The sequence below is a fragment of the Scleropages formosus genome, chromosome 5, assembly GCF_900964775.1.
Source record: "Scleropages formosus chromosome 5, fSclFor1.1, whole genome shotgun sequence".
Taxonomy (NCBI): Eukaryota; Metazoa; Chordata; class Actinopteri; order Osteoglossiformes; family Osteoglossidae; genus Scleropages; species Scleropages formosus.
Genome location: NC_041810.1, coordinates 20386483 through 20411591, shown reverse-complemented (window position 1 = coordinate 20411591; position 25109 = coordinate 20386483). Strand labels below are relative to the sequence as shown.

General features: G+C 41.3%; 2 protein-coding genes across 2 annotated transcripts; one reads left to right on the top strand and one right to left on the bottom strand.

Annotated features, from left to right (window-relative positions):
- Window positions 1-513: 513 nt before the first annotated feature.
- Window positions 514-13024, bottom strand: copg2 (COPI coat complex subunit gamma 2). Its single transcript, XM_018757953.2, has 24 exons — window positions 12925-13024; window positions 11458-11510; window positions 11036-11116; window positions 10695-10766; window positions 10236-10315; window positions 10034-10109; window positions 9214-9306; window positions 9036-9122; window positions 8731-8888; window positions 8450-8583; window positions 8266-8333; window positions 7355-7543; window positions 6439-6534; window positions 6102-6345; window positions 5939-6014; window positions 5282-5385; window positions 4875-5000; window positions 4586-4654; window positions 4290-4429; window positions 3336-3507; window positions 3132-3229; window positions 2349-2487; window positions 2096-2194; window positions 514-1687 (listed from the first exon to the last, which is right to left on the bottom strand). The coding sequence occupies exons 1-24, from the start codon at window positions 12959-12961 to the stop codon at window positions 1557-1559; spliced, it is 2622 nt and encodes an 873-aa protein (XP_018613469.2). The 5' UTR covers window positions 12962-13024; the 3' UTR covers window positions 514-1556.
- Window positions 13025-13273: 249 nt separating this feature from the next.
- Window positions 13274-24161, top strand: chchd3a (coiled-coil-helix-coiled-coil-helix domain containing 3a). The gene is made up of 9 exons (XM_018757954.2): window positions 13274-13343; window positions 13637-13719; window positions 14799-14994; window positions 16088-16181; window positions 16727-16883; window positions 17575-17658; window positions 19574-19644; window positions 21200-21335; window positions 22158-24161. Exons 2-9 carry the CDS (start codon window positions 13639-13641, stop codon window positions 22179-22181), a joined length of 843 nt encoding a protein of 280 aa, XP_018613470.1. The 5' UTR covers window positions 13274-13343; window positions 13637-13638; the 3' UTR covers window positions 22182-24161.
- Window positions 24162-25109: the final 948 nt, after the last annotated feature.

Genomic DNA, 25109 nt, shown 5'->3' with positions numbered 1-25109 from the left:
CATTAAATAACCATTTCATGATAAAACTAAGGACACAAGGGCTCCACACACTTTTAAACGGCATTGTATTTTCTCATCGAGATTCACAAAAACACAAAATATTGAAACCAGACATTTTCAGCAAAACATGTTGGCAGATTCATGTTATTTAGCTAGTTTTTAAAAAAGAAATAAAAACCTTGGGGCTTATTTTGACTATTATTTGGTTCCAAAATAACTGCTAGAATCAATAAATATTAAACAGAGGTCAACAACCACAGTCTTTACTTTCCACTTGGTAATGGTTCTCATTCCTGTTGCTCTTTCTCTACTAGATAGTTAACAAGCATCAAACATTAGTGGCACAGTAAGAAGCGCTACTGTCTCACAGTACCTGTGAGGTGTGAGATGTGGGTTCAATCCCTGCTCAGTTTGTGTGGAATCTGTGTTGGTTTCCTCTGGGTGCTCTGGTTTCTTAGACAAAGACATACTGTCCAGGTAAACTGGTGACTCTAGAAACACCCATAGTGTGTGACGAAGTGTGTTTCACTGGTGTATGGATGACTGACCCATTGTAAGTAGTGTATCTAGCAGTGTGTCACCTTAAGTGAACAAGGCATGGGCTGATAAAACTACATAGTCTTCACTGAAGAAAAGTGTCTGCTGAATGTGTATCTATATTTATTTTTGTCCTGTACATAGTTTTTTTTATATATAAAAAGCACAGCTCAAGAATCTATTAGTGAAGTCTTCCCATAATGGACTGATGTTCATGTATCTGTAATTGTTTAACATTTCAAAATATATATTTTTAAACGTTATCGGTACTATATTTTAGCCAAAAGGCAGACTATCTAGCATAACTGATTTACCTGAAATTTCATTGTGGAACCATGTCTTTTCCTTACACCTGTCATCGAATTTCACAGAAAACCCATGATGTTTTCTGTATACCTCACTGAGAACAAATTAGGTTGTTTCGGGAAATAAGAGGAATTCCACTTGTTACACTGTGGCAAATACAGATGAAAATCTGGACATGTGTAAAGGACTACTCCGCATTCCATTATATTCGCTACCAGCTGACAGTTGCAAAATGTTCCTGCATCTTGCCCTTATATTTAGAATACCGAAGCACACTGAAACCATGACAAAGGCTGAAACGTCACAGACAAAGTTTCAAGAAGGAAAAAATACCCCACAATAAAAATCTCAAAACTATCAAAGAAATAAATTCTTAGCTTTATGATGACCATTTATTAAGAGATGAAAAAGAGTCCAAGACCAGCACTGCAGATACAGGTTAGTGAAAGAAACAGAAAATTTCAGTTTCAAGTTTCCTACATAGTTCCAGGTCCATGCTGAAGGAAACCTAGCGAGACATTTTTGATAAACAGAATAAACCAGGAGTGCAGTTCTGCACAGTATGACAACAATGAGTTCATGCTACTCATAAAAGCTAGCATAGCCTCTGTGACTTTAACCCAGGAAAACTTTTGATATATACTTCTAAACTATAACTTCCTTCCCCAAAATGGGCTTATAGCGGTTTGGTAGGCTCCCGGGAACAGAACCGTCTAGCCCACAGAGGCAAGGATAACGTCGACCACTGTCTCTTCCCCGCTCCGCACGGTCACCTGCATGGTCACGCCATCAGCCAAGGCCAAGCGTGACCGTACCAACACGTCGTGCCCCCCTCGGAAAACACCTGCGGTAGGGGAGGGACAGCTGTCAAGACTATACTTGTACGGTCACATCATACAAGTACCAGTTTGTTGTTTTTAAGGCATGCTATTCAGTAACGCTTCAGTAAAATTCTAAACTATACTACAAAAAAATTTCTCCTTTGTTCTTTTTATTAAACTTGTTTATATGGTTTCTATGTTGAGATATAAACACATAAGAGGGCAGCTGGTAGCATAGTGGTTAGAGCTGTTGCCTTTGGATCCAGATGTTACAGGGTTCAAATCCCAGCTATAACACCCATGAGTCAGGTACTTACCCTAAATTGCACCAATAAAATTACCCAGCTGTATAAATGGGTAAATAACTAAGTAGCTTAACACTAAGTCGCTTTGTCAGCTAAATTAACATATATAATGTAAATAACGCTCACCTGCAAGAAATAGGACGTGGGAATTCTTATTTTCGGGGACTTTATCAGATCGCTCACAGGGCTGCATTCCCAGGAAACTGATAATGTTGCCGACAGCCTCTGAGGGTTCATGGAACAAGCCATCATGAAATAGAGTCAGTCCATCAGAAGACCCATCTAGTAGCAGGCACACTAATGTAATGGACACTTAATGGCATAAATGTCATTTTTTTAACGTGTCTTAAAACTGTTTTCCAGCAGACTAGGAGGTTACCGTCAAGAGTTCGGACAGAGGACAGCGCAAACGTTTCTTCTTTCTCAAATTCGTCGCCGACCTCCTCCCAGGCTGCAGCAAAATTTGGCTTGAGCACTTTCTGAATGTGGTCTGCTACTGTGACTTCCAAATCTTCCAGCTGAAAGGGGTCGATAGGGAGCACAGGGTGAGACTCAGAGGCTGTAACTGAACAGGAGGACTTAAAAAGCAATACTGCATACATTTTTTGATAACTTTGTTATTTTACACAGAACTGAAAATCTCTCAACATTCAAGGGTCTCAAAACATCTTTCAAGCACACTCATCTATCTACTCCATAAATGTGTTCTACTTTATGTTTTAAAAAGCTACTCTATCAATTCTTTATGCAGCTACATGTGCAATATATGCCGGTGGTATTGGACTAAGTGACTGTACTTGTACTTCCGAGTAATCTGTATCTCTGTCTTTCCGTCTGTTAGTGAAAAGCACTTTTGTTCACTGAGTTGTACATCGCTTTGGAGAAAAGGGTCAGCTAAATTCATAAATGAAAATGGTGTACAGCTTAAACCTGCACTACTCATTAAGGATCTTAAGTGAGATGACCAGACTAATATCGACTGAGCTTTGCTTAATGTGCAGAAGCGCAGAGCTTGACTAACAACAGAACAGATTTTGGGGTCTAAGCCTAGATTGCTGCCTTCCTGAGTCCATCATAAGGGAACTTAATAGAGCTGCCAAACGGGTGAAAACCAGACAACGAATACAATCATTCACAACCACATTGTTGGTTAAATTCATACCACATATTCGTCATCGTAGCCGTCGTCGTCTGGCTCGCCCGTGTTAGGGTCGCAGTCCCGGACCAGGTATTTCATTGTACAGCTGAATGTACAGGAAACTGATGAACACACAGAGTTGCCAGTTACACACGAGTGACTGTACTGAATGGAGAAACACAAGATTAATATGCATAAACACGAGGCAAAACTGCAGAGTCGGTGTACCCGCTGTTGGGTCATCTTCCGGTAGGCGCACCAGGCAGTAACAAGACCCGGGTTGGCTGTAGGGTAGGCTGGCTGCTGGCACATATTGAACCACCTCGTACGCTTCGGATGGCTCCATCTGCACCACTACCTTCTGTAGCAGCTGATCATTCAGTGTGTTTGTGCAATCAAACTGTGGAGGGGTGGAAATGAAGAACATCACTAAGTTAAATATGTTAACGCTACACCAGAGAAACATGAAAAATTAATGTTTACATTCGTACTGCAATTTCACTGGAACAAAACCACCGCTGCAGTGTATCTGCCCATTTCTGCACTACAGGTGGTCTTCAAGTTACAACATGCAAATTAATGATGACCAGGAGTTACGAGGGCTATTAATCATATATTATTTGACTCTGGACATTTGGTTGTATCATTTAGCAATGATTTCCCCTTCTGCTCTACAATAATACTAGCTGGTCATGCTGCCATAAGGCATCCGTATAGGTTATTGTTCGCATCTCTAGCAGTGACTTTTCCTCTGTGATTCTCTTCAAATCACCATTTATTTACAATAGCTAGCAAGAGAAAAAGGGAGTCTTTGGTGGTGCTGAACAGTGGAAGACAATAGATTTAGAAATGATAGTTAAATAGTTCTGAATGAAAATAGAAAAGTACTTATAGCATCATTCTACATCGGCATTATTGTAACACCAACAATATGTGAAATTAGTGAAAAATATTGCAATGCCCAATACACAACACAGCATTCATGCATATTAATGGTTAAAATATCCTTGGGTTTTGTATAATGAGGGTGCTGCTCCATCAAAGTCAACTTGCCACAAGATTGTAACCCAAAGTCCACTGGTAGCGTCAACCTTTTTCACTGACAATAATCCCTTCTCTATGTGACCCATGTAACCTGCAGATCATGTTCCAACAAAGATGTGCAACAAGGTGAGGGCATACCTGAAAGACCATGTGATTGGCAAAGGTGTGCTTGATGCAGCGCACCACATACTCTGTCTCGGCCTCAGTGAGCTGCACAGGCTCCGAAGACTTGAACAGAGGACCCAAACCTTGGAACTCTGGGATGGCAGCGAGTTGCTCTATAAAGACAGAAAGCACATGGCATACTGGAGGCACAGAGTCTGGCATCTGCTCACACTGGAATGGTGAACTGGTGGGGGGGGGGGGACAACAGTACAATTAGGGTTCGTTATAAAACATGCTGAAGGCCAAAGCGGAACAGAGGACCACCTTACCTTGGTATATGTCCTGCCGAGAAGGAGCCAACTTCTCTGGGAGTTTGCTGGAAGCCACAGGGGCCATTTCTAAAATTGAATCATTCAGCTATAATACACTAAAAGACATTACGATGACACACAAACAGCAGATGCTACATTCAAACTATCATATTTATATTATTGATGGGACAGACTAAGTTCTGGCTCCAATGCAGCAGAAAAGGCTCCCTCTCTCACAACTGCTGAATCCCTTTCAACACTCCAAGGTTTCAAAACCCACTTCTCTCCTGATCTCTTGGACTCTTACCAGTTTTCTGCTCAGTGATCGGTGTTGTTGCCAGGGGAACAGTCTTCATGTCAAAGGGTTTTTCAGAAGGTTCCAGGGTGTACTGATGTAGAGACTTCTCCAGCCCAGGGATGGAAACAGAAAGACCTGGGCCAACACACCAGCAAAACAAACATGCCACAAAAATATTACCTCCACCAGAAAAATGGTAAAAACACAACAATAAAAGAAATTTGTTACAGGAATAGACATCCTCTAGTATGGAAATTCAGCCTCCCAGAAGACGAGCAGAAAGGCAACATGGACCTTAACGTAAAACACGGACGTTGGACACCATAGTGTCCAGAATGACTGTTGTTCAGAGGAGTTACAGGTCATAACCCTGTTTTGAAGCAGATGCCTTTTTCTCCCATAGCACTTTGAATTACCATTGAAAATGTAGGCTGCATTCAGCGCCTTCTGTTTCTGTTGCAGAACATTCATGTAGAAAGTCGCCCTGTCTCGCACCTCGTCGTCACTGTCCATCATACACCTGCAACATAACATACATGTAAAAATCATTTCTAAACAATTTTTTCCATTTTTCCCAAATCTCATTTTAAAAGATGCATGGAATTTAGTCATTTTGATTTATCCGAGTAGAGTATACAGGTGGGTCCTTGTCTGTGGCAGGATTCCAATGACCATTGTCCTATGTGATAAATCCCCTTATATACTCTTATGGTGTAATATATGCTTGAATGTTGTGAAAATATGCATGAATCCCATGTTGTATAAAAGTGCTGTTATATTTTTTTACTCATTTCACACATTATTCATGATTAACACAGAATACCCTACAGTAGTTTTTCATTAGGCTGCACTATGATTTTCACTTTCATTTCTAAATCTTTTTTCCTTTTTATACCACTTTGCCTGTTAATTTGAATCTAAATGGGACAACAGAGGACATGCTGTTATTAAAACAAAGCTTTTGGAAATAAAACACAATCCCCGATAAACACACTGACCGAGTCAATGAGAAATACGGCGTCTCAACTGCACATGGTAAACTGTGGCTTATACTAAACCACACGGTTACTCACCTTTGCATCAGTACTAGCACACTGGGGAGCAGGTCATCATTCTGGGCACCAAACTTGGCAAGGGCACTAACTGCAGCTGGAGAGTAAGAGAGACCCTGTTAATCTTTATGAGCATAAAACATGGGTGGATCATGGGTAAAAAAAGTCACAGCACTTTACTTACCAGCACGCACGGCCTCACTCTCCAGCACCACACGGTTGAAGATGAAGCGTATATATTTGGAGGGTGAGGGTGTGCGAGGGCCCTCTCTGCCAAGGAGATGCAAGATCTTGGTGGCCAGGACCGTGTGCTCACAGTCTTCGATGAACTCGCAGAGGTGCGCCAGGCCAGTCTCCTTGCTCTCAGGGTTCTCCTCGATGATGCCGATGATGCAATCCACAATGGCCCGCTTGTACTCAAACCCACCCTGTATCAAAGGGGGGGGGGAAGAGGTATTTAACAATGTGATTAGCCACTTGTACCACCTCCCCAAAAACAGATGTGATATGTAAAAACTCACATCATCTCGAAGCATGTTGGACAGGAAGTTCATCATGACGCTGTGCTTCCTGGGATACTTCTGGCAAAGAGCACTGATTGCCTGTACCACAACCACCTGAAGAACAACCCATAATGTCAAACCTGGCACTGGCACAGCAGATACTGTAGCTCATAAAGGTCCCTTTGATTAAATTTCCACATAAAGTACAAAACACAAAATGTAGGTTAACAAAAATGAAACGTTAAAATCATGCATATAAGTTGACTTAGTTCCTACGGACAGCTTGCAAAACAAATTGTTATGTGCTATACTATAAGAAAAATGTCAAAAGTTCTCCCATTTTTCACCAAAAGGTTTTAAATCATTACCTCACGAGTAAAAGAAAAACTTTAGTATGCCACACTGGTTATTAAAACACAACCAAACAAGGCAGTCCTTTCAGTGTAAGGCTCTTAACCTCTCATTAATGCACTATTTCAATACAATTTAAGAATTATATTTGTAAAATATATTGAAAAGCAATAAATACAGTGCATCATTTAGCTTTATAATATCGCAACAATCTGTCACAAGAGTTTTACTCATGGTCATGTGGGTACTAAACTGAAATGGGAAAAACACTGTGTAATGGCTCTGATATCAGACACACTTTGTGTTTTCCTCCTTATCAGGAAGAAGTATGGATTTAAAATTTGTATTATTTCCTAGTAAAGTATTCTTGTAACTGAAGCATAGGAGGTTTGCAACACTGGTTTACCACAAACAATGAGTGTAAAGCAGACAAGGATGTATTTTTCCCCACACACTTGTGTGAATATGGATTTTTAGTTAGGTTGCAAAGTCATTTCATAGTTTCGCATTTTATTACAAATGAGCCAGGTTCTTCATTATGATGTATAAATTACCAGTGCGCAGCAGAGGAGTAGATGATTACCTTGAACTCATCGGAGATCTCAGACACAAAGGAAGAGATCTGCTTCATCAGACGGTCCACGCTGCTCTCGCTGCCAGTTTTCAGCAACGTGGTGATGGCTAGCGTGGCAATACTGCGGTTCGAGTCTGTGATCAGGTTCTCCAGGTCAAGATTACAAGCTGTCACAGCAGAAGGGTGCTTCATCGCCACCTGATGGTAGCACAACACACAACAATTACAAACACATCCCCTAGTGGGGTGAAACTGCAGCAAAATTGAGAATCCCATTATTTACTACACCAACTGCTTTCATCACACATCGGCACAAAAAATAAAGTACATGATTCAAAAATAATGTACTGTAGTTGGCACTGCTGTACCATCAGCTATTTGCTGTTGGTTTCCTGTCTCATGTTTGCTTTTTTTCCATGCATTTCTGCAGTGGCAGTGAAAGAATGACTGCCAAGGTTCCTCCCTCTTCCACTTATCCCACCCAGTTCTTCTCTTCACTCATAGAGTACAGTAACAGTTCATTACAGTGAACTGCCATATTTTACACTGTTGTCTGCACTTATGTTTTAAACAAATCTCATTACTGACTATTTCTTGCTGACCACTAGATATAAGGAAAACCATATGTTTCCAAAATGTACTGCTTAAACATAATCATTAAGGACCCCTTTGGGTATATATCATGTGGAAATGGGTTGATAATTATTAAGGTGTTTTACTCTGTTTCAGTGATTTTGTAAAAATTCGTTTTTGTACAGAGCTTTGGGAACACATTATTATTTTCCCCATTTAAAGAAATGGGAAATAGGCTTGTAGTACAGGAAGTTTTGGTATCCACACCATCTATGGAAAGGGATTAATTTCATAAACTGAAGGATTGCTGTATTATTTTGTTCTGTCCCAGGAATTGTGTGTCGTACCTTGTTGAGGGTCCTGACCGCAGCATACCTGAGGGCTGCTTTTGGGGAGCTGCAGAAGAGTTGGAGAACTGTCCACAAACACAACATAAGAGATTTAAGGCATAGTGTCTTCAAAGCAATGTGCATTGCAGGGCATGTTACACATCACACACATACATACACACAAACATTCCAGTTAAGTCACCTGACACAGCTGGGGCCAGCTCACGAGCAGTGCAGTTGGGCATGTGGACAATAGCAGAAGCGGCTTCATACACCACCATCTCATGTTTGTTCCTCAGGCAACTCTCAATGAAATCAAACAGGGGGCTGTCATGCCTGCAGACAGAGGAGAGGCTCCAATAAACACAAACTCCAGTAACATGGGCCTTTTACACTGCACTCAAAACTTATAAACATAAAAAGCCAGGAAAAAACCTTATAGATTCGTGCGCATCCCAAGTACCCCCGCATGCACACACATACCCTCCCTCGGTCTCTTCCAACAGCCGGCTGGCGATGCGGATGAGCATGCAGTAGGCAAAGGGTGATTTAAGGCCAGACTTGGTGAACTTGTTCAACATCTTGGAAACAGCCAGGCGATCATTCTTGCGAAGGTGGTACAGCAGGCCCAAGGCATGGTACTACAATCATTGGGAAGATAACTTTAAAACCAAGCCAATCTGCCATAGGACATGATACCCAGTTATCGGTTCTCCATATGTACAAAGGCCCAGTAAGTCACAGTGATGTGGAGAGACATATACACCCTGAAATTAAATTTCACCTACCTGCACCATGATGTTGTCACTGGAGGCTGCTTCCTGTGCCTCATTCACCCAGCGTTTCACCACATCATAGCTCATCTTAACCATGTGCTGCAAACAGAACATATTCGATTCATCACACATATGCCCACTGTGCCGAGTTTTATTACACTTACGTTGAGGTGTATTGAGCTGGACTCACCAGTGAGGAAACCAGAGCAGAACTGGAGACACTGGGGACCTTATCCACAATGGCCTGCTTCATGTACCTTTCTATGGCTTGCAACATTGTGGTCTAAAAGAAGGGATTGCTTTGTTAGAGGGAAGGCTTGGTGCAATGTACAGTACTCTTTCTAACATCCTTGTCTATTTTCCATGTTTAAAACAGTGGGTGTTTCCAAATAACAACGGCATTTACATAGCACCTTTCAAAAAAATCTTGCAGCTTGAAGTACTTTTCAAAAAAGAAAATTAATCTTAATAAAGACTGTTATTAAACATTAACATAAATTTAACATTAATATTTTAAAAAATTAAAAATTTAGAAAAATAACATTAAATGGTTCATAAAAAGCTGAATTAAAAATATGCTTTGAGCAGCTTTTTTAAAAGTATCCACAGAATCTGCTACGCTAATATACATTGGGGTTTTGTTCCATCATCTCAGTGCATAGAAACAGATCTGCCTATCCATCCTTATGTGTAACTTTAGGAATATGCAATAAGTCTGAACCTGAAGATCAAAAAACATGGCTAAGAATGTACTCTAGAAGGCTATCGATAACGTTTTCTGGTGCCAATCTACTTATGGCCTCGTAAACTCACAGAAGAATCTTAAATTGCAAAGCTTAGAGGTAATCAATGGAATTTAACAATTACAGAAGTCATATGAGCTCTTTTTTGTTTTAGTTAATATTGAAGAGGCTGCATTCTGCACTAACTGTAGTCTATAAATGTGCTTTTTTGGAAGAGCAGCATAAAGAGCACCAAAACAACCCATTCAGCTAGTGAGAAAGTCTTACATCTGTGATCCGGCACAGCGCTCTGATGGCTGGACCCCTGTAAACATCTTCCTTCCCAGTCATGTCCTTGGTGAGACTGAAAAAAAATAAATAGCACACTGGTCAACACATGTCTTTGCATCTGTAAACATCACAATGTCACAATGACTACAGATACTGGCTTTCATTTATGTATAACTATCACTTTAAGCCTTCTCATTACCTGCTGGTCACAATGATGACATCTTCAGAGATGTTTGCCATCTCCTTTATGGTCAGATAGCACATCCTACGGAGTGTTTGCTGTAGTGATACGTAAAAAAAGAATTCCATTACATGTATTCATTTAGCTGACCCTTTTCTCCAAAGCGACTTACAATTATTTACTTATTTATACAGCTGGGTAATTTTACTGGAGCAATTTAGGATAAGTACCTTGCTCAAGGGTACTACAACCAGAGGTGGGGATAGAACCTGCAACTTTTGCACCCAAAGTCAGTGACTCTAACCACTACACTACCAGTCGAATTACATACACCAGCTTCACCTGTACAAAAAAAGCTCTTTTTTAAGCTGCATACATTGATCCAACAACTTGTCTTTCATAAAAAGCACCAGCAAAACAACTGAATGTAAAGTGCAGTAATCAGAGGCAGTGAAAAGAAGACTAAAAGATACTAACGTCATTAGACTGGAAAAGGCGAGTCATAGCAAAGAAGGCTTCTGTAGCCTCAGTGGTCCCAAAATGTTCTCCCTGCAGACAGAGGTGAATAAAACAGTCGGGTGAAAAACCATCCCAAACGAGTGTAAAAAACAAATCATTCTCAAAGAATGTAGAGCACAAAGAAAAAAGGGAAAGCAACCTCCATCTCTTCCACAACTGATCCACATCACTCCTTGTCATTGGTTCACTATAATTCATGAAATACTTGAGTAAAATGCTCACTTTCCAGCCATACAACTGTAGACATGCAGCTCCAACAACACAGAAGTGCAGGTGGCAAGGCTTCTGAGGCACCTCACCTGGTTGAGTAGGTAGATGATCTTGGTGAGGATGTGCAGACATCGCCGTGGGTTAATGGGGGTCTCATTAAAAATGCGAGCCTGAAAGGAACAGATGAGCTACTTACAAAAAGCCAAAATGAACATTAATGCAAACTGTGAACTTGAATTCATAAGAATAAAAGAAATGATGTACGGTAAATTGTGGAGCAGAGGATTATCATTCACATTCACTGGCCCCTAAGGGGTTCGAATAAAGGATTGTAGATATACACAGTGACATCAACATCTTGTCATCAGAGGTCCAGTCCATGCATGGAGGAAGCGTATGCAATAAACTAATACAAATAAAAGTGACCCAGAACATCTAGCAGTGAACTGGCACCTTCACGTCTGAAGCAAAATTCAAATTTGGCTGAATTAGAGAGACTGGTTTTGTTTACCTCCTGTAACACTGCACTCTTCTCCAAGTGTTGGAAAGGATTGGAGCCACTTCCTACATGGAGAGACAATGTACAGTTACAGAGCATAACAATACAGGAATAAGGAAGGACCAGAAGAACTTAGGATCCCTACTAGGGCAACAGGACCGAGTGTGTTGTCACTTCCCTGGGGTCACACTTTATGCTTTCTTCACTGCACAAGTTAGTTGCACTCAGGGGAGATAAAAGTGCAGCAGAGAAAAAGAAAGTACTTCCTAAATACGTGATACATATAGTACCTTCAGAAAGTACTCAAACCCCTCTGTTTTTTTCCCACTTTGTTGTGCTGCAGACAAATTTCTAAATGAACTTAATCCATTCTTTTCCTTCCAATCGACAAACAACATAATGACAAAGTGAACATATGATGTGTGAATTTTTGGAAAATTTATTAAAAATAAAAAACTGAAATCTGTCAGGGCTGGCAGCCTTGCCAAATCACAGCGTAAGAGCTATTTGAATGTAGGTTCGAATCCGGCTCAGTACGTCCTCCCCATGGGTTTCCTCCAGATACTCTGGTTTCCTCCCACAGTCCAAAGATACGCAGTTCAGGTGAAGTAGTTACTAAACTGCCTGAAGAGTTTGTGTGTGTGTGTGGGTAGCTATCCTGCAACCCTGGACAGGCATCCAGTCCAGAGTGTACCCCGCTCAGCCTTGCACCTAATGATTCTGGGATAGGCTCCAGACCACCACGACCCTACTCAGGGCAAGCGGTTCGCGAAAAGGAGCGCGAGTAAACGCTCATCTACACAAGAATTCTGAAACAAGTCCACAAATCTGAAGAGCCTCAATCCTCTCTGAAGACACTGTATTACACTAACCACACAGTAATTAGTCATTTTACACCCTGTCACAAGTCATGAACACGCTTTGTTTTACTTCTGAAGGAAAAAAAATGTAATTGCCGGAAGCAGGTGTAAAACCTTTCACTGACATATGCTGAATATTATTACTTTACTAAAATATCAATATCATATCCTATCCTGCTTATTCCATGGAAAACAACTTCGGCGGACGAATAATTTGCAACAGTAACTCCTGAAGGGTTATTATTTTCAATTCATTCTTAAACAAAACACATTACTAAATTTAGAGACAATGACTAAATCCGTAGCGAAAACGACACTTCAAGATTTCTCCAGAGCGACGAGACACGCGCACGGCTGTGCTCATCCTACGTGCGCTGGTTTTAGACTGAATAGCCACATATAATATAATGCAGAAGAAACTCCTGTTTTAATCAAATATGTATCAGAGCGCATCGTACTTGACATGTCGATGTTGTTGTTTGTCCGGGGACACTGAGAAGGCCTCTCCACAGACTGATCTGCAGGGGAGCCCGTACTCTAAACATCTACGGGCATTTCAGTCATTCGTGTTCACACTCTTACTGACTTATTTCTTACTTTTAAATCATATTAATCTCACCAGACTCCTCGTCCTTTTTATCGAACTTCTTTATCATTGTTGCAGACGAGCTGTTATCCCACTTCCACGTCGCTTGGTATCTGGATACGCTCCACGTAGGCGGAAGTGATGTCAGATCCGGACGCGCATGCGCAGATAGTATGACTGTTCCTACATCTTACAGCAGATGAACACAGAGGGAATTGTCCACATGTATATAGTGCTTTCGTACCTTAAAGTGCATTTGATTTTAGGGGTCTGAAGATTTATGTAGGTCACACTCCTTAGTGACTCGTGGATTTGAATGCTTGGCAAACCTCCCATCTGAGATGGCGGATCTCCTCGCAAGAACTAAGTTGAAGAAGTGCCGTACGTGTGGTGTGGGAGAATCACGCGAAGCAGCGCTGACTTCCAGTCTGCCAGCTGTACAAAGGCATCAAGTAAATTCCCTGGCAATGATTTGTCATAAAACTCATTGAGTGTTTTGTATTTAGAGTTCCACAACAGGTAGCCAATAGGGGGCAACTTCACAGAGATAGGTTTCGCCCCTCCTCCAATGGACACGCTTATTATATGTGAGCGCAAAGTAGGCGGAGCCAAGGCTGGCCGCTATCCGTGTGTGACAGCTCTGGACTAGTGTTCGCTACAGGCAATCTCGCGACGAATAGCTTGTTAACAGTTTCGGAGGGATTGATGGTGACCGCATGTAGATAATATTCTCTGTCTTCGTCAGACATGGGAAGCAACAACAGCACGCGCCGCGTCTCCTTCGAGGCCGATGAGAACGACAACGTGACGGTCGTGAAGGGCATTAGGGTGAGTAGGAGGAGTGACCGCAGCCCGGAGGACTAGTCCTTCCAGCGCGTAGCGTAGGTTATATTTCTCCTAAGGATTAATCATGTCTTTAGTGACACGTTCGAAGGGCGGTTAATCAGAATAACAATCCCACTGTTTTTTGTTTTATTCATCGCCAGTAGCATTACGCTTGTCCGCAAAAAAAGTTTTTGCTTGACGATCAAATAAACGGTTGTTTATGATAATTCAGTGTTCAAGCTAAAATGGTCCGTGATTCACTAAAAAAACACTTAGTAAACACTAAAACTCAACAAGGCACGTACAAGTTCTGCACGCAGTGTTGTCACATTCAGTGGGGCGATCATCAGAACGTGCGGTAAACACGAGTAGCCGTCGTCGAGTCACGGTTTCTGTAACGCATTGCAAAATTCGGACATAAATGAAGCCTAATTTAAAACGCACTTAATCTCAGTACAAATGCTTGTTTTTTAAAAAGAACTAAAGCGCTGTAACATATGTTATGTACATTCTAGAGAACTTTCCGCCATTTTTCCAGCACTTGAAGGCAATCGTTAGTGACACGCCCTTTCCGGTGCACTGAATTCTGGCATACGTAGTTTACAGCGCACACATTAGCAGGTAGAATAGTGGCTCAAGCTGCCCCCTTTGGACTCAGAGCTTCTAGGTTCAAATCCCATCTTGTGCTGTAGTGTCAATGACCAAGCTACTTACCCAGAATTACTCCTGTAAAAAAAAAAAAAAAAAAAAAAAAAATAAATAAATAAATAATAAGGTGGCACCATGTAAAATGAAATTCATACTTTTTTTTTTCTTTTTTTTTTTCTATAGACATATCAGTGGATGTTTGGTGTGGGACTTCTTAACCAAATGTTTTACTGGCACAAACACATACACGTGTCAGAAAATCAGGATAATCCCCCTTAGCCTGTGCAGTGAGAACAAGGCATGTATGACATTTAAAAACTGGAATATTTTAAAGAGCACACTTTCAGGGCCTATCCTTTTATTTGACATTTTTTCTTTTTGTTGAAGTGAGCATATTTTCTTTTTTTTAATATTTACCACCTTTCTCTTGCTAGCTCTCAGAGAATGTGATCAATCGCATGAGAGAGACCTCATCTCCGACATTTCGGCCACCACCATCGGGAGCGCCCATACCTCCGGCCCCTGTTCAGCCTTTAGCCCCCTTTTTGCCACCACCTGCTCCTTTCGAACCCACTGTGCCCATTCAGACACCACAATCCTCCAGGGAATCAGGGGCTCCTCCTCTAGCTGGTGAGTTTGGTCCAGATGGCAGGAGGGTGAGGGGTGTGTGGGGTCATCAGCAATGCTGGTGACTTTACTATCTGTGATGGAGGGATGAGAGACCCCAGTGATCTTCTCAGCTGTCTTCGCTACCCCTGCAAGGTTTTGAGATCCGAAACGGCGCGGTTACCAAACCAGGCAGTGATGCAGCTGCTCAGGATGCACTCGATAGTCCCTCTGTAGAATGTGGTGATGATGGGGGTGAGAGATGGGCCTTTCTCAAACTTTGCAGAAAGTAGAGACACTGCTGGGCTTTCTTGACTTGAAGGTGGTGTTGAGGGACCAGGTTAGGTTCTCCGCCAGGTGAACACCAAGGAATTTGGTGCTCTTGACGATCTCCACGGAGAAGCTGTTGATGTTCAGCAGAGAGCGGTTGTGCCGTGTTCTCCTGAAGTCAACAACTACCTCTTTTTGTTTTGTCCACGTTCAAGGACAGGTTGTTGGCTCTGCACCAGTCCGTTTGCTCCTGCACCTCCTCTCTGTAAGCTGACTTGTAAACTGGCTCTGTAAGGCTGACCATGAAATAAAAGCAATGGTTGCTTTAATTTTTTTTTCTTTTCTATTCAGGAAAAACTCTTTGATAGTAACTACAGCTGTGATGTATTGGTTATAGATGTATTGATTATGCATATAATGTGCTGCCCTAGGTCTCCAAGAGAACACCTTGACAGATATTTTCCCTGAGTGACAGATAAATATAAAGTCACTTGATCTTTCAGAAGTAAAAATGAAGAGCATGAACTGGAAATGACCAGTTCAAGGCCCCCTGGCATCAGTAACAAGTCTTCATTTTTGCACTGTGAATTTTTGTGACATGTTGCCTTTGCTTCTGCACATTGTTCCTGATTTGAAAACAGGGTTGTCACGCATCTTGTGTTTAAGAAGCAAAGTTCTCAGCTGTTTATGATTAGAAACCACCGCAGTGTTTTTCAGGCCAGAGGTGCAAGTGAAGTAGTACTCACAGATACATGGAAAGTAATGATGGGTCTCTGGCTCTGGAACTAAATGTATGGGTTTCCTGCCCTCTTGTGTTGCTAATTCTGCCTCTTTATCTCTTGTAAAGCTGATGACCCTGAACTGCGGAAGAAGGTCACAGAGGAGCTGCAGAGAGGGTTGGAGCAGGAGAGGCGTAAAGCTGAGCTAGAGCTGCAGAGGAGGCGAGTCTCTCTCACACGCATACAACCTGCAGGTCAACACATCGCATATTTGTAGATCGTCCTAATGGATATGTGCTGCCAAGCAATCAGTGATGGAGAGTTTTTCACACCCTCAGCTTCTAAACGTCGGTATCAGTTATTATTGTTAAATACATTTTTAATTTATACAATTAAACTTTCATTTGAATCTTGTCGAGTTTTGCTCATCAAAATGTTACTTATTGTCAGATTTATATTAGCAAACAACAAGGTTAAGTCAAAAAGTATCCTTGACAGCACAACATCGGCAATGTAAAGATTACTGCAGATACTTTTTGACTCGACCCCGTAAAACAAGAGTAAATGGACATGTCCTGCATTGCGTCAGAGGTTTGACGTGATTGATTGTGTGGCGTTCTTTTTCGTTTTTACCTTTCAGTGATTTTGCTGATTCTCACCTGCTTTCTCGCTTAGACTCTTTGCAGCATCTCCTTCCTTGAATGTGTGCTTGAGTGTCTGCAGGCTGGAGAAGAGCTTCCTGCTATTACCTGTCTGCCTGCCTTCAGGTTGGAGGAGGAGAGGACCAAGGCTCAGGCTCAAGTCCAACAAGAGGTGCAAAGGATGTTGGAAGCAGAGCGGGTGGCAGCTCAGGAGAGCATCAGACAGGCTCTGCTGAAGGAGAGGGTGACTGCTGAGGATGATCGGCTTAGAGCCCAGTTCTACGTGAGCAACTACTCAAATTACTTCTTACCCGATGAATTTCCCTTCAATTAAAGAAGCGTCTTTTTGAGGAATCCATTACCTTTAATGCAGAAGAGAGCCCCCATGTTCCAAGAGCACAACCCTGGAGATGAATTTGGCCATTTGAGCTAAATTTGTGCTCCTCGTGTCTCTCAACCACATGAACATCTGCTCAACATCAGTAGTTTCACCAATTTCTGGGGTTACATCACCTAACAAGCAAGATGACTGCAGAGGAATTGACCTGAAAGCTCCACGTTAATAGAGTAATATTATAAGAATTATTGATAGAATTTTTTTTCTTTTTATTTAAAAGCTTCTTCTGTGTTAAGATGCATTATGCAACATCTTCCTGTAGTCCTTTGAACAAAACTCTGTAATAATATACTAGTTAGCATAAGGGCTGTCACTACCACTTGTAATGCCATCAAATTACAAGGAAACTGCCAGGAATCATATTTTTGGACACTTGTTAAGGTAGGGCCTCCCCAGATGTCTTTAGAAGTCCACGTTGCCGAGCAACAGAATAGTTAGATGTAATAATGCATAACACATTACCAGGTTTGCTAAGGTCACTCTTGTTTTCTGGGATTCCTGTTATACCTTGCACTGAACTTTGGGTGACATTTGCCATGCATAGCTCATTGTTAGCTTTTCTTGTGTGCTACTGCAGGCTCAGCAGCTGGAGGAGAGGGAACAAGAGCTGAGGAAGCAAGATGCCTTCTATAAAGAGCAGCTGGCCAAGCTGGAAGAGAGGGTAGATGTCTATACATTGATTGATCACTAATAATCATTCAACTTTATTTTGCTGTGTTGACATTTATGCTGTGTTCTTGCCATGTTGCTGTTCCATATCTTACAGCATATGGCATATACACTGCCTGGCCAAAATAAAAGTCGCTACCTGGATTTAACTAAGCAAATAGGTAAGAGCTTTCCATTGGATAATTACTGCAATAATTGTTTCAGCTGGCAACAAGTTATTTAACCCTAACTGATGCAGTGAGTAGCTTCTTATTTCTTAAACAACCATGTTGGAAGACATATCCTGCGGTTGTGGAAAAGATATTAACTCTGTTTCAGAAGGGTCAAATTATTGGCCTGCATCAAGCAAAGAAAACAACTAAGGAGATTGAAACTACTAAGATTGGGTTAAGAACTGTCAAATGCTTTATTAAAACCTGGAAGGATAGTGGTGAACCATCATCTTGAAGGAAGAAATGTGGTCAGAAAAAAAAATCTTGAATGATCGTGATTGGAGATCACTTAAATGTTTGGTGAAATCAAATCATTAAAAAACAACAGAACTCACAGCTATGTTTAATAGTGAAAGCAAGAGCATTTCCCCACGCACAATGCAAAGACGACTAAACAGCTGTATAGCCTTAAGAAAACCACTTATCGGTGAGGCTAATTGGAAAAGAAGGCTTCAGTTTGCTAGGGAGCATAAAGATTGGACTCTGGAGCAATGGAAAAAGGTCATGTGGTCTGAGTCCAGATTTACCCCGTTCCAGAGTGATAGGCGCATTAGGGTAGGAAGAGAGGTGGATGAAGTGATGCACCCATCATGCCTAGTGCCTACCATACAAGCCTGTGGGGGCAGTGTTATGATCTGGGGTTGCTTCAGTTGGTCAGGTCTAGGTTCAGCAATGTTATGTACCCAAAAAATTAGGTCAGCTGACTACCTGAATATACTGAATGACCAGGTTTTTCCATCAATGGATTTTTTTCTTCCCTAATGGCATGGGCATATTCCAAGATGACAATGCCAGGATTCATTGGGCTCAGATTGTGAAAGAGTGGTTCAGGGAGCATGAGACGACATTTTCACACATGGATTGGCCACCACAGAGTCCAGACCTTAACCCCATTGAGAATCTTTGGGATGTGCTGGAGAAGACTTTATGCAGCAGTCTGAGTCTCCCATCATCAATACAAGATCTTGGCGAGAAATTAATGCAACTCTGGACAGAAATAAATGTTGTGACATTGCATAAGCTTATTGAAACGATGCCACGGCAAATGCGTGCCATAATCAAAGCAAAAGGCGGTCCAACAAAATATTAGTCTGAGACTTTTTTTTTTTTTTCTTTTTTTTTGGCCAGGCAGTGTATATGCTTCACTTCATGTAGCTGATGCTGTTCTCCAAAGTGACTTACAGTATCAAGATACTTACCATGATTACATTTATTTACTTAGATGCTTTTCTTCAAACCGATTTCCAATGAACTCTATGTAGTGTTATCAGCCTGCATGCCTTATTCACCTTACTAGTCCATTTAAAAAGACAAGTTATTTTTACTGGCACAATTTAGGGTAGGTACCTTGCACAGGGACACTATAGCAGGAGGGGGGATTTGAACCTGCAACCTCTGGGTCCAGAGGGGGGGGGGGGGGGGGGGGGGGGGGGGGTGTGTGTGTGCTGTGCGTGCGCGCGTGTGTGTGTGTGCGCGTGCATGTGCGCACGCTGTCTGAAGCACTGGCATTAAGGACCCCCACTGAGGTTGAATGTGAGTATGGTGGGATGGAGAAGGTGGTCTGTAAAACTCCAGGTGGACAGACCGGCAAAAGAGAACATTTTCTGTGTGTTGTGTGGCAGTAGATAGTGAACTGTAACAAGGTTTACCTGGTTTCTCATGGCGTTTTGTCGGCATTGTTGTCATATTGTTCAGAGTACAGAGTCCCACAAGGTCAACATGGAGAACTACCACAGGGCAGCAGACGAGGTCAGCTCCAGGTTCAAGTGAGTTGATGGCAGGCTGATATGTTGCATGGTACATTCATTTTTCAACTGTGGTCGTGTGGCAGAGGGTCTGAGAAGGTGCACCATTACGGAATGTGATTCTGTCAAAAATACTACTGTCCAGTCAGTGAAAATTGGAGGACTGTGTTTATTCCAGAAGGTAAAGTTCACACAGCAGATCAAAAGTAAGTCTGAAATGCGCCATATTGTAGAACTGCTCAATAGGAGTTCAAGCTTGGTATTTCATTTTTCAAGACTAATAACCATGAAACTTTTTTGAAATAATACATAACGGATTACTTTTACTGCCAGCATGTTGCTTTTTAACATTATAGATGATGCCAAAGTCAACAAGAGTAGCTGGTCCACACGGGGATTAGCATGAGGAGTGTGTGGTCCAGTGTTTGGTCACACATGACGTGTGGTAAAGCAGAGCCATGGTTAAACACTCAAAGTGATGACTTGATCATCCATATAATGACTGCCTGTGGTTCGAGCCACTGTAATGAAAATGAAGGTGGGAAAAGTTTGTATAACGTTTACATTAATTTAGCTGGTCCAGGGTTTGTAAACTAATCTTACATACTTTGCTGCATGAAAGGGTAATTGTAATTTTTACTGGAGCAGTTGAGGGTAAACACCTTTGTTCAAAAATACTATAGCAGGAGCAGAAATTTGAACCCAGGTGTTTCAATTATAAGGTGAGTGCTCCAACTGCTGAGGGGAATAATCATATTCATGGGGACAATAATCCTGGTAACGTAATGGTTAGAGCTGCTGCCTCTGAACCTGAAGGTTGCAGGTTTGAGTCCCATCTCTAGCTGTAGTACTTTTGAACAAGGTACTTGTCCTACAATTGCTCCACTAAAATTACCCAGCTGGACAAATGGGTAAATAATTGTAAGGAGCTTAATGCTGCAAGTTGCTCTGGGGAAAAGTGTCAACTAAATAATAGATGTAATGATTATAACTCAATTTCAGATTCAAAAGACAAGACATTATGCTCATTGTTACCATATTATTTTACACATTTATTTTGATACAAGCAAATCCCTTAAATTCCAGTGCAAGTGATAACGATCTAGCTGTGGAAGTGTTGCAGAAGTGGAGTTTAAGTTTTGTTTCAGCAATAACTCTGTGTCCATCTGTGCTTCAGAGTTTCTATTTCACCCCCCCCCCAAGTGTCATGCAGCCTTCTTTGACACTAATATTCCCCTTTATCATAGCAAAATTTAGTGACTCATTTTAGGCACTCTTTTCCACTGCAAACCCTGTTTCACACACTGAAGTGCTGAGCTCTTCTATGGTTCACACATGTTGATACTTTCTGAAAGATTTGAAGTTTAAGAAATTGCTAAATCTCACAATACGACAATCACGTACTGTGACCATGTTTATACAGCAACTGTGCCTCTTGCTCTTCCCATTCCTGAGTGACCTCTGGTAACCTTAAGTGTCTTTCAATTGTAACGTCTTTTATATAATCAATTCACAGCAAATTTTGATTGCTTTTACTTGGTGGTAGAATAATTGTTTATTCCCTCCCTGTTTTCAGACGGTATGAGATTACCCCCATCTGTGCTGACCTGCAGGGAGAGATCCTCCAGTGCTATAAAGAGAACACTGGGCAGACCCTCACCTGTTCCCGCATTGCCTCTCAGTACCTGCAGTGTGTGAACAACGCCAAACAGGTGCGTTTAAGGGCCGTATAGGAGTGTGTGGGCACAGCTGCCCTTTGTTGCCACATAGAGCTGTAACTAATTGGTTGCTGTTGATATACCCTGCTATTTTTTTTTTTTTCTTCCATTTGACAAATAAGAACACCAGTTTTGATATGGCTCAGATCTGGCCAGCTGACATGTGAGTTAGTGTTTTACTTCAGTAGTTAGCTTGCATGGACAGTTTGTAGTTATTTGTAGGACCAAAAAGACAGGTTTAAAGCATTTAGAATCCTTTATATAGTCTTCCCTTGTGACACCAGTAATTTTATGGTATAACTGTGATAGGACTGCTAGTTCAGTGTTTTGTATTGAAAAAATACAAATGCCCTCTTTCCTTGTTTAGCAGATGCAGTTTGATCCTAAAAATCTGTCTGGTGAATTTCCATTAACTGAAAAGCACTTTCCGTCATTTATGTGGTTATCCGTTTACCCACTCCAAAAAAAGCTGTGAAAATGAGTAAAATACCAAACACCTGCCACTGTCAGTAGGATAAACAGTTTCAGAAAATGGCCCCTTGATCTTCAACTGGTTTTTAACATTCCATAGTTTAAACACATACTGCAGCACTGTCTTGGAGATATATCCATCTGAACCCCCCGGTGATGTGCTCCGCAAGGAGAGTTCACCATTGATCCGTTAGTTGTAACTGCTCATTGAGTGCCACTTACCACGGTAACAGGCATATTCAGAGTCCATAGATATGGCATCTTTCTCACTGTTAGAGCAATGTCAACGTAAGTCTTTTTCGCTGTGCTTACGCTGTCCATGGGATGTCCTGTTTCTATTTCCAGAAGAAGCTGAGGACTGGAGGCTAGCACTCATCTCATGACCACTGGTGTGCGACTACTCAGAAGAAAATCACCATCAGAGACTCCAAGCACACAGCAGATTTAGGACATCAGTCCAGAAACGCATTGATTCAGTCACTCAGACCTGAAACCCCGTATAGACCTTGTCTCTTGCTACTGAAACACCTCCCATTACATTCCACACTCCCCCCTATAATGGGAAGAGCCCTACCAAACCAACAGTAATGTTGTGATGTAGTGGGAAGACTATCTCCGGTTACAAACTACAGAAGTACCCAGTACGGGGTAGATGAAGAAAGGACCTACTTGTGTTAGTCTCTTCCATCTTCACACTAGAACCGGGACTTGGTTTTTACTCACTTACCAAGCAGCCATAATATAGAGCCACTCTACTCACTGCCCCACCCCCCCCAATGTCACCTGTGCATCCTGTCTTGCTATGTCTGAGAGCTGCTGTTTTGCTCTGAACAAATAAAATCTTTCAATGGGGTGCAGATAAGTGAACAGCACTCAACCAGTGTGCAACCAACTCTATGAGCACTGGTCACTTCGTTAGGTACATCTAGCTACTATGGGGTTGCAGCATGGACTGGGCAGCAAGCTGCTTGATACGTTCCAGGGGTTTCTTGGTCTACAAGTTTCATAGCTCTACACACTTGCTCCAGATTTTTGGTGGCACAGTCATTTTCTTCCCATGTTCCATGTGGATAAAGCTGTACCTAATAAAGTGGCCAGTGAGTGAGTGCAATAAAACTAGGGTTGAGTACCCCTGACACCAAATGATATCCATGAGAGTTCAGAAAAATTTTTTTTTTTGGGGATGTCAGTTTGTTTTTGTACAGCACTTTTTTTTCTTTTTTACACATTCTCTCAGGGCACTTATCCATACCATCATTTTCTGCTAACATTTTAAGAAAAGTGCGGGAGCGGTAGTAAAACTAACAAAACAGATGAGGTATATGGGAATCTTTCAGATGTAGCAGAATGATAAATGGCAGATATTTTTTTTTTTTTTTTTTAGAAAAGCTAGTGTACCCTCAGCACATAATACACAGCAAACATACTAGTTCTCAGAGAAATGGAAGATTTAACACATCTTTCTGCTCTATGTGGTGTATAGTTTCATAAGTTTCTAAGGGGAAAAAATTGAAAGAACATAGATGAAAGAGCAGACATACTCCGTATGATTGAACAGACCTACAGAAACTGGCCTTTTCCCTTTTTTTGTTTTTCTGTATGACTCAGCAAGTTTCTTTTTTTAAATATCTTTGACCAAAACATCTAAAATCTAGAAATGAACTTAAAGGCAGAGCTGATATGTAAACGGTCATGTTATTTTTTTTTTACTCACTTTATGTTAAACCCAATAGAGACGCTGAAGTTCAGCAGTCAAAATATTCTGGTAGAAGTACTTCAAAATAGTTTCTCGGAAGAACTCATCAAAAACTTCTTCAGTAAGGCTATGAGGTGGAAAAAAAGCACTATCGGGTCAAAAATCAGGTTACTTTTATTGATCAAATTATGCCTTCTAAAGATATTATCAACCACTAGCAACTTTTGACAGCTTAGTGATCATTACTGTATCTCTCACTTTTAAGGAGAGTTTGTTTACTTTAAAAAAATATTTCTAATTTGACTGCTTTGGTCTTCCTTGTCAATATGTATATTAAACAGATTTATCAATACTTAAATTTAACTCAGCTTGTTTCTCTAAGGTGTGCTATATTTGGTGTGTTCTAAATGCTAAATTTTAAGAAGTCGGGAGGGAATCAGGGTAAGGACCATGCTCAAAGGTGCAGGTGGGATCTGAACCTGGCTCCTTCACATCCAAAAGCAGTGGTAACCACTACCTGCTGCCCTGTTGGCTGGACCAAAATATTTGAAATGTACAAATTCTAAAATTAAAATTCTACATCCAGTCCAGGGTTATAGTTAGCAGCTCAATGCAGCCTCAGCAAAGCTACTCTTCAAGACTGTAACACCAGATTATTACTGTGACACAAGCTATTTATAATTACATTTATTCACTTAGCAGATGCTTTTCACCAAAGTGACTTACCATGGATACTATGTAGTGTTACTAGCCCACACACCTTATTCACCAAGGTGACTTACACTGCTAGATACACTACTTACACTGGGTCACTCATCCATACATAAGTGGAACACACTCTCTCTCTCTCTCCCACTCACACACTATGGGGGGAACCTGAACAGCATGTCTTTGGGAGGAAACCGGCACACCTGGAAGAAATCTACACGGACACAGTGAGAACACACATACTCTACACAGACTGAGCAGAGAATTGAACTCACATTCTCTCACACCACCCAGGCACTATGAGACAGCAGTGCTACTTGCTGTGCCACTGTGCCACCCATTATTGCAATGAGGCCACTCCATGGAATATCATTCAAGGAAGAATGAGGAAAGCAAAAATCTTTACCTTTTCTGAGCATTAATGTTTCTCAAATCCCTGGAATTTAGAGAAATTATAGACAATGGTGTGAAATATAGGTACAATAATGTCATGTTTATAAAGGTCAATGTCCACATTTATAAATAACTTTGAGAGTTCACCATGAACTAGTTTTAACAGTACAGCTGTGTATTAAAATGAACATTACTATATTCATTTCAGAATGGAACAAAACAGGTAACAAATTAGTGCAAAATACATCTTGTCTACAGTTCTGTTGCTTTCTGAGAATTATTACTGTCAGTTTCTTTCCATCTGTGTCTTTCCGAGGCTAATTACCACAACAGAGAAAAACAGCTGCTACATAAAGAAATGTAAAAGAGCAAAGGTCAAAAAACCACTCAAGTACTGATGTTACTTAGATTCAAATAAGGTCTTATAATGTTGAACCAGTGCTAGCAATGTTAATATCTAGAATTTGCAGTTTTAACTCATTTTTCTATAAATCTGCTGT